The 13,546-nt window shown below is 41.2% G+C and overlaps 1 protein-coding gene across 4 annotated transcripts in view; it reads right to left on the bottom strand.

The window, feature by feature from the left end:
• PAN2 (poly(A) specific ribonuclease subunit PAN2) overlaps window positions 1-11,062 on the bottom strand; it is a 53,801-nt gene extending 42,739 nt beyond the window's left edge. For 2 of the 4 annotated variants that reach the window (XR_011558111.1, XM_070740647.1), the window contains exons 1-3: window positions 10,927-11,055; window positions 5,674-5,956; window positions 1,667-1,836 (exon numbers count right to left, since the gene is read on the bottom strand). Coding sequence is in view for 3 of the 4 variants with exons in the window: in XM_070740647.1 (XP_070596748.1) it covers window positions 1,667-1,836; window positions 5,674-5,943 (440 nt within the window). In the remaining variant the exon portion in view is untranslated. Of the gene's footprint in view, window positions 1-1,666; window positions 1,837-5,673; window positions 5,957-10,926 lie in introns of all 4 variants that reach the window. The other 2 variants (XM_070740648.1, XM_070740649.1) reach the window with 2 other exon arrangements.
• Window positions 11,063-13,546: the final 2,484 nt, after the last annotated feature.

Raw genomic sequence — 13,546 nt, 5'->3', positions numbered from 1 at the left:
ATATCCCACAAATTAATTTTTTATCATTTTCTCTTCATCTTCTCTCAGAAATTCTGTCACAAGTTAAGCACTTGCCTTTTTCTATCACTTTTTCTAAACATGAAACAAAAATTCTTCTTGCCATATCTTATCTATAAACAGATTATTACGGCTTCATCATGTATTCCCGGTCAAGAAATAAAACCCCACTAAAAGCTACTTGAAGAAAAAATATAATTTAACCTTGATTGAATAAGCCAATTTTATAATCCTTCGTTTTGCTTTTTAAAATCTTGATATTTATTTATTTTAAGTAATGTCTCAAAAGCTGGTTTGTTTTTCTTTTCTAAAAAAAATTGTCCAAGTCACTTTTCTGAGTTGAAATCCACACATTCAGGGCACTCTTTAGATTTATTATTTGAGTGTCCATTCCAGCTATTAAAACATTATCCAGTTACATTTGCAAGTCCTTATAACTTGGTTGTTAGCATCATTTTTGTAGCCTGTCATTTTTAAATCCACATCCAAAACAGCCTAATTATCAGTTGTATCCTCTTCTATCTTTTCCTTTAAATTCACTTTTATAGTAACAATCTTAAGAAACACCTTTGAGTAAATTCTTGTCAATTTTCCTTGAATTCTTTCAAAGTGATTATATAATCACTTTTGTTTTTAATCTTATAATACTATATGCTGCTCAGAATCTCTAGAAATAGAATGATGCATAACTTGTAATAATAAATATATGATAAATACATCTCAATCCATTTGTGTTGTGCACCATTCACTTCCAAAAACTGCCAAACTCACCTCTGGAATGACACACATTTCCACCACTAAGTCTAGCATAGCTCAGAGAGAAACTAAATGTTGAAGTAATTTGTGGGAATGTTCTGTTCTGTTTGCACATCTTTTAAATTAGGTTTCCCTTTAATTCTATCATGTTAATAATGCAATTCAGCAGGAGGGTTTTTTAAAAGAATGACATTCAAGTTTTTGTAGGAAGCAGGCTAAAAACCCTTGCTGAATATAAAGAAAGGGCTAAAAGAAACAACACTATGAGTATCTTGCAATCCTCCAAGAGCTCTCATAAATAGAAGGTCTATTTATGAGAGCTCTTTTATTTATTCTCACAAATAGAAGGTCTATTTATGAGAGACTATCAATCCTAGGTCTAGAAAGCTTAGAACTACGTCGCCTAAAACACGATCTAAGTATTGCCCACAAGATCATATGCTGCAACGTTCTACCTGTCAATGACTATTTCAGCTTCAATCGCAACAACACAAGAGCACGCAACAGATTCAAACTTAATATTAACTGTTCCAAACTTGACTGTAAAAAATATGACTTTAGCAACCGAATTGTCGAAGCGTGGAACTCATTACCCGACTCAGTAGTGTCAACCCCTAACCCCCAACATTTTTCCCTTAGACTATCCACGATTGACCTCTCCAGGTTCCTTAGAGGTCAGTAAGGGGCGTGCATAAGTGCACCAGTGTGCCTTCCGTCCCCTGTCCAATTGTCTCTCCTTATCTCATTTATCTTTTCTTCCTTTCAAATATGTTCACCTATACTTTTATATATTTTCTTCTATTCTTTTCTTTATTTATATTACTGCATATCTATTCTCTTCAATGTGTATTATGTATTGGACTAAATAAATAAATAAATAAAAGGTACTTACAGGTAATCAAAGATTATGAGCCCACCTCTTGACATGTATTTTAGGTTGTTTTTGGTCAGAAAGAGCACACCGTTTTCCAGGCTTTGGATCTGTCGAATGTCATCACTGCTGTGTACCTGGAAGGAAGAATATCGTTCCAGGGCTGGACCAAAGAAAGAAGTGGCATGACCCTAAAACAAAGAGAGACATGTCAATCAACCTTTTTCAACAATGGGATAAACATGCAAATACTGCAATGAATGAGACTTTTTTTAAAAAAAACCAAACCCAAATGTGCCCAATTCACTATCTTCTCATTCAAAATGCCCATTCCCTTTTTATTCTCATGAAATATTGCTTTCACCTACTCAAATATGTAATACTGTCTGCTAAGTCAATTAATCTTAGCTTATTTTTCCTTTGGCTAACATACATGTCACTGTTTGGTCAAATAAAGTGAGAACACAAAATAACCAAGTTACAAACCATTCAGCCATCTGTTTCAGTTCCAAAGATTGTACTCTGTCTAATCCTAAAATCATCCATCAAAAACCCAAGTCCATCCTTCCTCAGTGTATGGTCTAATGCAAACATACACTATACCTTTTAGAGCAGTGTTTCCCAACCTTGGCAACTTGAAGATATCTGGACTTCAACTCCCAGAATTCCCCAGCCAGCGAATGCTGGCTGGGGAATTCTGGGAGTTGAAGTCCAGATATCTTCAAGTTGCCAAGGTTGGGAAACACTGTTTTAGAGTATAAGACACACTCCCTCACTCTAAAACTGGGTGGAAATGCCTGTGCGTCTTATACACCGACTGTAGCCAAAGCCCTGCCCATCTGCCGACCTCCACGCTTCAGCTGTTTTCGGCCTCTGCACGCTCCATTTTAGACCCATTCTAGGCTGCAGGGATCACCACAACACATCACAGCCCACGTATGTCTCATTTTTGGCCTCCTCGCATCGTGGTTTCAGAAGCCCCGTTTTTTACTTCTGCATATTGCATTTTCAGCTGGTTCCTCATTTCTGCCAGTCCCAGCCACCTGGAACTGGCCAAAAATGCAGTACGCAGAAGCCAAAAACGGGGCATGCGGCGGCCAAAGATATTATGCATGGAGGTGGCGATCGGCGGCACTGTGCTGTGGCGATCCCGGCAGCCTGGGACGGGTCTAAAATGGAGCATGCCAAGACAAAAACACGATATGCAGAGGCCGAAAACACGATGCGTGGAGGTGTCGAGACAGGTGCTGTGGCAACCCCCACAGCCTGAAACAGCTGATTGGCAGTAACAGCCAATCAGCTGCTTGTGATGAATCATGTGCTGTTTGTTGCAAGGATGTTAGCCAGATGAATACCAAATACTGGTATGCAGAGGCAGAATTTTTGGTTCTTATTTTCCTCCTCAAAAACTAATCTGTGTCTTATTTATTTATTTATTTGTTTGTTTGTTTGTTTGTTTATTTATTTATTTATTTATTTAGTGGATTTGTATGCCGCCCCTCTCCGGAGACTCGGGGCGGCTAACAGCAACAATAAAACAGTGTACAATAGTAATCTAATACTAAAAATGATTGAAAACCCATTAATATAGAAACCAAACATACATACATACATGCCGCTCTGTTTAGGGTGACCCGCTCCCTTCTTAATCAGGGGGGAGTTGGGGAGCCCTTGCAGAGCAGTGCCAAGGATTTTAACACGTTTTTCGCTGATAAAATCGCTCAGATCCGGGCCGATCTCGACTCCAATTGGGAAACAGAGTCGACTGACAACGAGTCAGTCGAGGTGACTGGGGCACGTACTTGTCCACCTGTCTGGGAAGAGTTTGATCTGGTGACATCTGATGAAGTGGACAAGGCCATTGGATCTGTGAGTTCCGCCACCTGCTTACTGGATCCGTGTCCCTCCTGGTTGGTCTCGGCCAGCAGGGAGGTGACACGGAGCTGGGTCCAGGAGATTACCAACGCTTCCTTGGGGAGGGGAGTTTTTCCAACTCTCTATAAAGAAGCGCTTGTGCACCCCCTCCTCAAGAAGCCCTCCCTGGACCCAGCCATACTTAATAACTATTGCCCAGTCTCCAACCTTCCCTTTATGGGGAAGGTTGTTGAGAAGGTGGTGGTGCTCCAGCTCCAACGGTCCTTGGAAGAAGCCGATTATCTAGGTCCACAGCAGTCGGGTTTCAGACCCGGTTACAGCACGGAAACTGCTTTGGTCGCGTTGATGGATGATCTCTGGTGGGCCCGGGACAGGGGTTTATCCTCTGTCCTGGTGCTCCTTGACCTCTCAGCGGCTTTCGATACCATCGACCATGGTATCCTTCTGCACCGGCTGGAGGGGTTGGGAGTGGGGGGCACTGTTCTTCAGTGGTTCTCCTCCTACCTCTCTGGCCGGTCGCAGTCTGTGTTAGTGGGGGGTCAGAGGTCGACTCCGAGGTCTCTCCCTTGTGGGGTGCCTCAGGGGTCGGTCCTCTCCCCCCTGCTATTTAATATCTACATGAAACCGCTGGGTGAGATCATCCGAGGGCATGGGGTGAGGTATCATCAGTACGCTGATGATACCCAGCTTTACATCTCCACCCCATGTCCAGTCAACGAAGCAGCGGAAGTGATGTGCCGGTGTCTGGAGGCTGTTGGGGCCTGGATGGGTGTCAACAGACTCAAACTCAACCCGGATAAGACGGAGTGGCTGTGGGTCCTGCCTCCCAAGAACAATTCCATCTGTCCGTCCATTACCCTGGGGGGGGAATTATTGACCCCCTCGGAAAGGGTCCGCAACTTGGGCGTCCTCCTCGATCCAAAGCTTACGTTAGAGAATCATCTTTCAGCTGTGGCGAGGGGGGCGTTTGCCCAGGTTCGCCTGGTGCACCAGTTGCGGCCCTATCTGGACCGGGACTCATTGCTCACAGTCACTCATGCCCTCATCACCTCGAGGTTCGACTACTGTAACACTCTCTACATGGGGCTACCTTTGAAAAGTGTTCGGAAACTTCAGATCGTGCAGAATGCAGCTGCGAGAGCAGTCATGGGCTTACCTAGGTATGCCCATGTTTCGCCATCACTCCGCAGTCTGCATTGGTTGCCGATCAATTTCCGGTCACAATTCAAAGTGTTGGTTATGACCTTTAAAGCCCTTCATGGCATTGGACCAGAATACCTCCGAGACCGCCTCCTGCCGCACGAATCCCAGCGACCGATTAGGTCCCACAGAGTGGGCCTTTTCCGGGTCCCGTCAACTAAACAATGTTGGTTGGCGGGCCCCAGGGGAAGAGCCTTCTCTGTGGCGGCCCCGACTCTCTGGAACCAACTCCCCCTGGAGATTAGAACTGCCCCTACTCTCCCTGCCTTCCGTAAAGTTCTTAAAACCCACCTCTGTCGTCAGGCATGGGGGAACTGAAACATCTCCCCCGGGCATGTACAATTTATGTATGGTATGTTTGTGTGTGTGCTTGTTAATTTATTGGGGTTCTTTTAAAACTTTTTTTAAATATTTAAATTTATTTGGATTTGTTACGATTTGTTTATGCCTTGTTGTGAGCCGCCCCGAGTCCGCGGAGAGGGGCGGCATACAAATCTAAATAATAAATAAATAAATAAAATACATACATATATACCATGCATAGAATTGTAAAGGCCTAGGGGGAAAAAGGATCTCAATTCCCCCATGCCTGACGACACAGGTGGGTTTAAGTAGCTTACGAAAGGCAAGGAGGGTGGGGGCAATTCTAATCTCTGGGGGGAGTTGGTTCCAGAGGGCCAGGGCCACCACAGAGAAGGCTCTTCCCCTGGGTCCCGCCAAGCGACATTGTTTAGTTGACGGGACCCGGAGAAGACCCACTCTGTGGGACCTAACTGGTCGCTGGGATTCGTGCAGCAGAAGGCGGTCCCTGAGATAATATGCAGAGGCAGAATTTTTTGTTCTTATTTTCCTCCTCAAAAACTAATCTGTGTCTTATACACTGGAGCATCTTATACTCTGAAAAGTAATCAATTTTAATCAAACCTGGCACACAAATAAAAAAACCTACTTACTCCATGGTTTCCAACCCAGAGCATTTCTTCGTGTAGGTCAAAGTGGGAGAAGGAAACAGGCACACCCACTTCGGAAACAATTGTGTGGAGTTCAGAATACATGCCCTCCATGATATGCACTGAGTCAGGCACAGCGATGCCTTCCAGAGGGACTCCCTCTGGATCCAGCTCCACATTCTGTAAGAGGCTTGGGTTGAGGTGGGGATCTAGGGCAGGATGCAGGGAAGGAACATACTCTGCGAGGGCTGGATCAAGACCTTCAAAATTCATGGTGGGCGTTTATCTGTATAGGGGAGGGGGAAAATACAATGCATAATTTCCCAGGTAGTATAAATATGGTAGAAATATTCAATTAACGAATACAATAAGCTCTTCTTTTAGTCTTAAATTTGAACTGAAGTGTAAGACAAAATCAATAGAGTTATGTACACACGTCAAGCAATCTTGTCAATAGAAGTCTTTAGAAAAGCAGGCAGAGAATAAATAACTACAATATTAGTGCATTCCATCTCTAATCAGAGAAGATTGCTCATGTTCAAATGTTACACTCAGAGGTCACAATCTAAAGAGATAAAGTGAGGCAAAGGACTGTGTACAATAACTTGCGATAAGGGAATAAATTCTGAGTAATATGCAATTTTAACCCAACAGAATATAGGAAAGAAGTTATGTAAAAAGCTGCTTTTCAAAACCAAGATAATTCTCCCTAACTAAACAGAATGTATGAGGAGAAGAAGAAAAGAAGAGCGAAGACAGCAAAAGAAAGATTGCTCTAGAAGATAACAAAAAAGGTCTATCCCCCCCTCCTCCCGCCCCAAAATGTATCCTTATAGTGGAGGCAGTTGCACAATGCATTAAAATGCTGTTAGTTAGTCCATTCTAAGCCCCTCCTCTTGGACATGTAACCTATATCCTCGGAGAGGGGCGGCATATCAATCAATCAATCAATCAATCAAATAAATAAATATCCAAGCTATTATTGAGGGATTGGAAATAATTCCAGAAGCAGGCATTGGTTTGTCCTTGCCTTGTTTATTCTCATACTTTCTATGGTTATATCGTATATACTGCTGTACAATTATTTCCTGAAGAATTGCATGACCATTTTTTAAAACTGAACATTCAGATAAATATACTCAGCATATATTCACTATTGAATTCTGGAAGATTTACTCTCAAAACCATGCACTACTCATTAAAAAAAATGGAATTAAAAAACTGCACCTGGTACAGTATTAATAATTTCATTTCCCTCTACAGAGATATAGCATCTTGAGAAGGGCATCTGCTGTAGTTAGACTTGAATAATTCTAATGGTACTGTTTCTATTGATACATCAAAAACATAAAGGCATTAAATAGAATAATTTTTATTTTTTATTTTATAGAAAATTTTATTAGGCATATGCATATTAAAACAAGACAATGGGTGTTTCATCCTGTGATTATATTTTCTATTGCATTATGTCTGATACAAAGACAGTACAACACATATCCCTAACCCTCCCACCTCCCAAACTGTAACTTAGACAGTTTATTCCTTTCCTGTTTCCAGGTTTATAAGATACGCTAACTTACTGTACTGTACTGTACTGTAACTTAGACAGTTTATTCCTTTCCTGTTTTCAGGTCTATAGCAACAGCGTATCTTATCAGTTTAACATAGGAATTGAAACAATAATTATTATCTTAATCAATTATAGACTTAAATTTGCTTATTTCTAACAACTTAGTATTTACATTATTTACAGCTATTCTTTTTCCTATTGTCAACCCAAATGTGTCATTATGGCAGGATTGATTATTGTTTTTAAGTTCTTGTGTTAGTTTATCAGATTCTGCGCAGTCAAGAATTTTCCTAATCATGTCTCTTTCCGTTGGTGTGTCTTCTTTCTTCCAATTTTGTGCTATGCAAATCCTGATTGCAGTAATTACATGTTGTATCAAATAATAATGCTTTTTTAAAATTTAGAATCTATTATGCCTAGAAGAAAGACCTCCGGTTTCAGTTGAAATTTAACTTTGTTTATTTCGTAAATCCACATTCTAATTTTACTCTAAATTTTCCTAATTTCGGGACAGGTCCACCACATGTGAAAAAATATTCCATTTTTGTTCCTGCATCTCCAGCAGTCTGGTTTTAGTTTGGGGTAAATTTGGGCTAGTCTTGATGGTGATATATGCCACCTATAAAACATCTTTAAAATGTTTTCCTTGTACGCAGTTGATTTAGTTATTTTGTAATTTCTTTTCCAAATTGTCTCCCATTGATCAATATATATATATAATGTCCAATATTTTTTGCCCAACTGATCATGTTTCATTTGACCATTTCTACTTCCATTTTATAATTTATCAGGAAACTATGTTTTTGTTATAATTTTTTTTTCTTTTCCTAATATTAATTTATCAAAATCTGTGTGCTTCTCTTGGATCCCTAATTTTTTAAAATCTTTTTGCCATTTCGAGTAAATTTGTGTATAAGGCCACCATTCTACCTTTATGTCCTACTCTCATAAATGTTCTCTTGGTTTAATATTTCCTTCCGCGTCTAATATTTGATTGTAATTTACCATTTTTTCAGTTGTGTTGTGTTAGGATTTGTCAAAGCTTCCATACTAGAATGATATTTATTATCTATTAGATTTTCTCCCACATTACTTTATAAATAACTTAAGGTGATCAAACAAACCTTCCTCTTCCTATTTTCCCCACAACAACCACCCTATAAAGTAGGTTGGCCTGAGACAGAGTGACTGATTTTCATGCCTAAGATAGAACTAGAACTCAGTTTCTTTGTTTCTAGGCCAGCACCTTAATCACTACACCTAAGTGGCTCTCTTAATAATTATTTATGATCCAAAACTTAACTTTTAGATGCATAACAGCAGATTATGCATCCAGATTTAACTTGGGGTAAATAATATTCAGCTATCAGATATATCACAAATGATATCCTAAAGTCTGATTTAACTTAGCAGCAGAGTATGAAACAAAATTGGACCAAATATGTTGTTTGCTTTTTAATTAGAAACTAAATCAGACGTAAAGCCTAGGAAAAAAACATAATAAAATTTCTCTAATACAGTACTAAAATGTGTAACCTAAATGTATTAAGTGTGTATTAATTGACACTCAAGAAACTGAGATATACTGGAAACAAAAATAAAGCAGCCATCAATTTTGGGAGTACCTCTAGTAGTTGTACTATGTGAGATTTATTTCTAATTAAACATATACTGTAGGTCTCACAATGAAGCAGAACCAAGTTCTTCCTTAAGGAAGTGTTATATGCCAACCTACCTTCAGCTCTCTGACACAGCATCAAAATTCCCAAATTCATAGCTTAAGTTATAAATTGCTATATTAACTGGAATTGGGGAATTGTAGTCTTAACACATATTTTTGTGTTACTTAACACACCCTATTTTTGAGAAAAACCACACTTAAAATGCTCAGTCACTCAAGCCCTGATCTTCTCAGGTCTGGACTACTGCAATGCAGTCTACACAAGGTTACCTTTGAAAAGTATTCAGAAATTACAACTAGTGCAAAATGAGGCAGGCAGTTTCTTTGGGGTGGGGGTGGGGATACGTTCGCCCATGTTACAGTGGATGCTATCTTGAATCCAGGTACAATTCAAAGTGATAGTTATCACCTTTACAGCCCTTCATGACATAGGTCCAGGTTCTCTGAGGAACCACCCTTGCCAGCAGAATAGGCATGTTGTGGGCTCCACTGGTCAAAGATTTTCAGTTGACAGGGCCCAGAAGAGTCTTTTCTTCCGTAGAATGATGTACACACACCCCTCCCTGAAATGCGATCCACGCCCTCTCTTCTGGCTTCCCAAAAGGGCCTGAAGACCTCCAGTTGACCTCCAATGGGGATGCGCTACTTGGAGATTGCCATCAGATTAAGAGACGTTCCCACCTCTCCCCAAGTACTTTGTGCTGCCTTCCTCCTCACTTTTCAATTGTAAATGTCATCATCAATAGGTATATGATGATGATGATGATAAATTTCATCATCAAGTTACATGATGATGATAATAATAACAACAAATTGTCATTTGGAATACAACACCTGAGATATCACAGTTGTCAAGGGCCAAAGAATACAGTTGATTAATATCGCTGTACCAAGAGATGCCAGTCGAAGAAAAAGAACTGGAAAAAATTATGAAACATCGCAACCAGGCCATTGAAATCACATGGCTATGGATGAAACATGTAACATTGATACTCATTGTTATCGGGGCACATGGTACCACGTCCAAGAATTTCACAAAACACATCAAGAAACTGCAGCAGAACTGCAAAAAACTGCGCTACTCAGAACATCATATATTTGAAGAAGGTACTTGGTTGATACCTAGGATGCTGGCAGCAATCCATATCAACCATTAGTACCAGTCAGTGGTATTTGTGACACTTTTTAAAATGCTCAGTTGACTGAGTTTCATGTTTAATGAATAAAAGAGATAACAACAACAATTTTAATGTTTACCGGTTTTTATTGTTTGTAAGCCTCTGTGAGTCACTTCTAGTAAACATGATGGCACACACAAATCTAATAAATATTTTGTTACCAATAAAGTAATTCAGGGTTGAAATGAGGGGGAGGGTCCTTGATACTTTCTTGAGCTTGCTTGTTTTCTTGCCCTAACAAGGCAACCTCATTGGTGCCAGGAAGGAGTGCTGTTTGCTGTCAGTTTACATTGTACACAATTTTGTTGTAGTTAGCGTCTACATAACACATCACCACCATTTTAGTGTTATTTATTTCCAGGAAGAACAGAAAGCCAGAGGAGAACAGACCCATAGGAGTAACGCCCCTCCCCTTCTTTTATTAGGTACGCAGAGCATGGCACTGTGTCAGCTGTATGTTTTGACAGATTGGTGGATATTCCCTTTCAAAAGACCATCCGCCATAGAAAGGCCGCGGCTCTTCCTCTCTGCTGAACTACAATTCCCAGCATCCCTCATCACTGGCTGCGCTATTCGAGCTGTTAAAGAGTTGTAGTTGAATCACATCTGAAGGATTGATGTCTATGTCGGCCCAAATCAGAAGCTGATCCACAACGCCCATAACCCACCGCGAAAAGTGAGGCTACGGGAAGTTGTTCCTATAACTTCCTGCTCCCATAACATAAATATTACTCATAATATTCACACGTTAAGCGCTTTTTATACAACGCGGCCTTTCGAAAAGCGATACACAAAATGGGGGGGGGGCGAATAGAAAGAAGCATTACCCACAATGCTTTGCTATCCGAGTTCGCTTCGGCCGTTTCCGCTTCCTCACCTCCTTGGCCTCTTCGCCGCAGCTATAGCAACCCGAACCGTCCTCATTTCTTGCCCCGCGTCCACCCTCTCCGAGCTCCTGGGGGAACGAAAGCAGCCGCGCGCCTCGACCAATCACCGGAGGGCCTCGTGGGAGACGGTCCAATCAGCGAAGACGTCGTGTTTAGCCGTACGACGTGTTAAGGACGCTCTTCCCTCGCCACGGTAAAAGGAGGAAGGACGGAAATTCGGAAGGGACAAAACAAAAGTGGTTGTCACGAATGTGACTCAGACAATTAAAGAGAAATTCCTTTCCTTTGCCCTCCCCCCCTTCCACCCAGGAGTGAGGTCGTTTTATCGGACTTCCTCCTTTTCACGTCTTTGAGACATGTATGAGGAATCAAGGTAGCCTCGCCCATACACAATAGTGACACAGTGTCAGAAAAGTTTTTTCCACCCGGCGGGGACCATTATCGGAGTTTTAAAAGTGTATTTTTAATCTCATGCACAATCGAATAGCTCTCCTGTACTTTCCTGTCTCACTTAGTCTGTGCAATAGCCGCATTCAGAGGCTGCCTCTTCCTTTTCTATAACGATGCAAGGAAGAGTGGAAAATTCCCAAGGTCTGGTTGGAAAAAGGGTGGCTTTGCTTACACAAAATGCACGTGTCTTCAATAGAATTATCTGGGACAAGTTGGGGCGGAAATGCTAGGAACGCTCTTCTTTGATTCTGCCAAAACGCCATCAAAAACAATTTTCCTCTGTAATGTTCAATCTGTAAAGCTCAATAAACGCTCCCTCTTTAGAGCATTTCTGCACTACTCTCAAATTTTGGGTTTTGACAACTTTGAACTTCGCCATTTACGGTCTGACCTAAGCATAGTACACAACGTCTGCTACAACGTCCTACCTATTGACGAGGTCTGTAAGCAGGCATGCATAAATTCAGCTTCAACCACAATAATACACAGGCATACAATAGATACAAACTCAATGTAAATATGACTTCAGCAATAAAGTGGTCAGTGCCTGGAATGCTCTACCTGACTCTGTTGTTACTTCCTCAATCTCTCATAACCTTAAACCGTCTATCGTGGACCTCACCATTTCCAAGAGGTCTAGTAAGGGGGCATGCATAAATGCACTAGCATACCTACCGTCTCTGTCCTACTGTCCCCATTTGTACTCATGTGCTCATGTCCATGTTTATACTTACACCTGCTATCTCATTTCTGCACTGCAGCTTTAAACCAGCTGGAAAGCAGGCTGGTTTAAATCTCTTTTTCAGATTTCAACCATTCCTGTATTTTGATCACAGGCATGGAGCTGGTATTCTGTCTGGATCACACTCATTCCCTTGCTGCTGCTTCACCCATGCCATCTGTGCAAAGGAAGCCAGTGACAATCACCAGGTTTGTTGGATTCACTTGATAGATCAGGAGTGCTCAAGGGTCTGTGAGTGGAATTGATGACAAAGAGTAGAGTTGGTGGTATTATTATTATTTATTAGATTTGTATGCCATCCCTCTCCGAAGACTCCGGGCGGCTCAAAACAACAATAAGTACAGTAAACAATGATATAAATCCAATTAATATAAATAGAATTAAAACCCCTTAATATTAAAAATGATCAATACTACACAGTCATATCATTCTCAAGTGCTATAATCAGAAGAGAGGGGGGAGTTAATCCCCCCATGCCTGGCGATATAGGTGAGCCTTTAACATCTTGTGGAAGATGGGGAGGGTGGGGGCAATTAGAATCTCCATGGGGAGTTGATTCCAGAGGTCCGGGGCCGCCACAGAGAAGGCTCTTCCCCTGGATCCCATCAGTCGACGGGACTTGGAGAAGGCCAACTGTGGGACCTAATCGACCGCTGGCATTCATGCAGCACAAGGCGGTCCCGTAACTATTCTGGTCTGTTATGGGTGGTGTGGAAAGCTCCTTCCAAGAATGAAATATTTTGTGGTTATTAAAAAGGAAGTATAGAATATTTCCATTAAAGAAGAAATGGGAGGGGACTTAAGGGAGGCAGGACCCAGCCCCAGTTTTTCTCCCCCAAGCAGAAACTGAGGAGACCAGCTTTTAGAAAGGCAGTTTTGGTAATTCATTCAGAAAGACTGGGTCAGACAGAAACTTAATTAAGCAACAAAGGTTGACAGATTAGCTCAGACAAACACCTAGGATTTGCATTTCCCCTTTGCCTATATTTATTTACATATTTATTTACATATTTTATTTAGTTACATAAATGATCTTTGCGATCATAATATAAGCAGCTGCGTCCTCTTCGCTGATGACGTAAAACTACTTAACAACACAGGTAATGCTGCTGCCCTACAAATGACCTTGAATGGTTTAAGGTTAATGGTCAGAATGGTTGAACAATTGGCAACTCCAATTCTCAACTAGCAAATGCTCTGTCTTACACATTGGCAATAAAAATCAGAACACCAAATACAACTGGGCAGATGCGATCGTGTAGTTCACTAGTTCCCAACCTTGGCAACTTTAAGACTTGTGGACTTCAACTCCCAGCCTGAGGAATTCTAGAAGTTGATGTTCACAAGTCTTAAAGTTGCCAAGGTTGG

Source organism: Erythrolamprus reginae, chromosome 2, assembly GCF_031021105.1.
Source record: "Erythrolamprus reginae isolate rEryReg1 chromosome 2, rEryReg1.hap1, whole genome shotgun sequence".
NCBI classification, from domain to species: Eukaryota; Metazoa; Chordata; class Lepidosauria; order Squamata; family Dipsadidae; genus Erythrolamprus; species Erythrolamprus reginae.
This window is presented reverse-complemented; position numbering and strand designations above follow the sequence as displayed.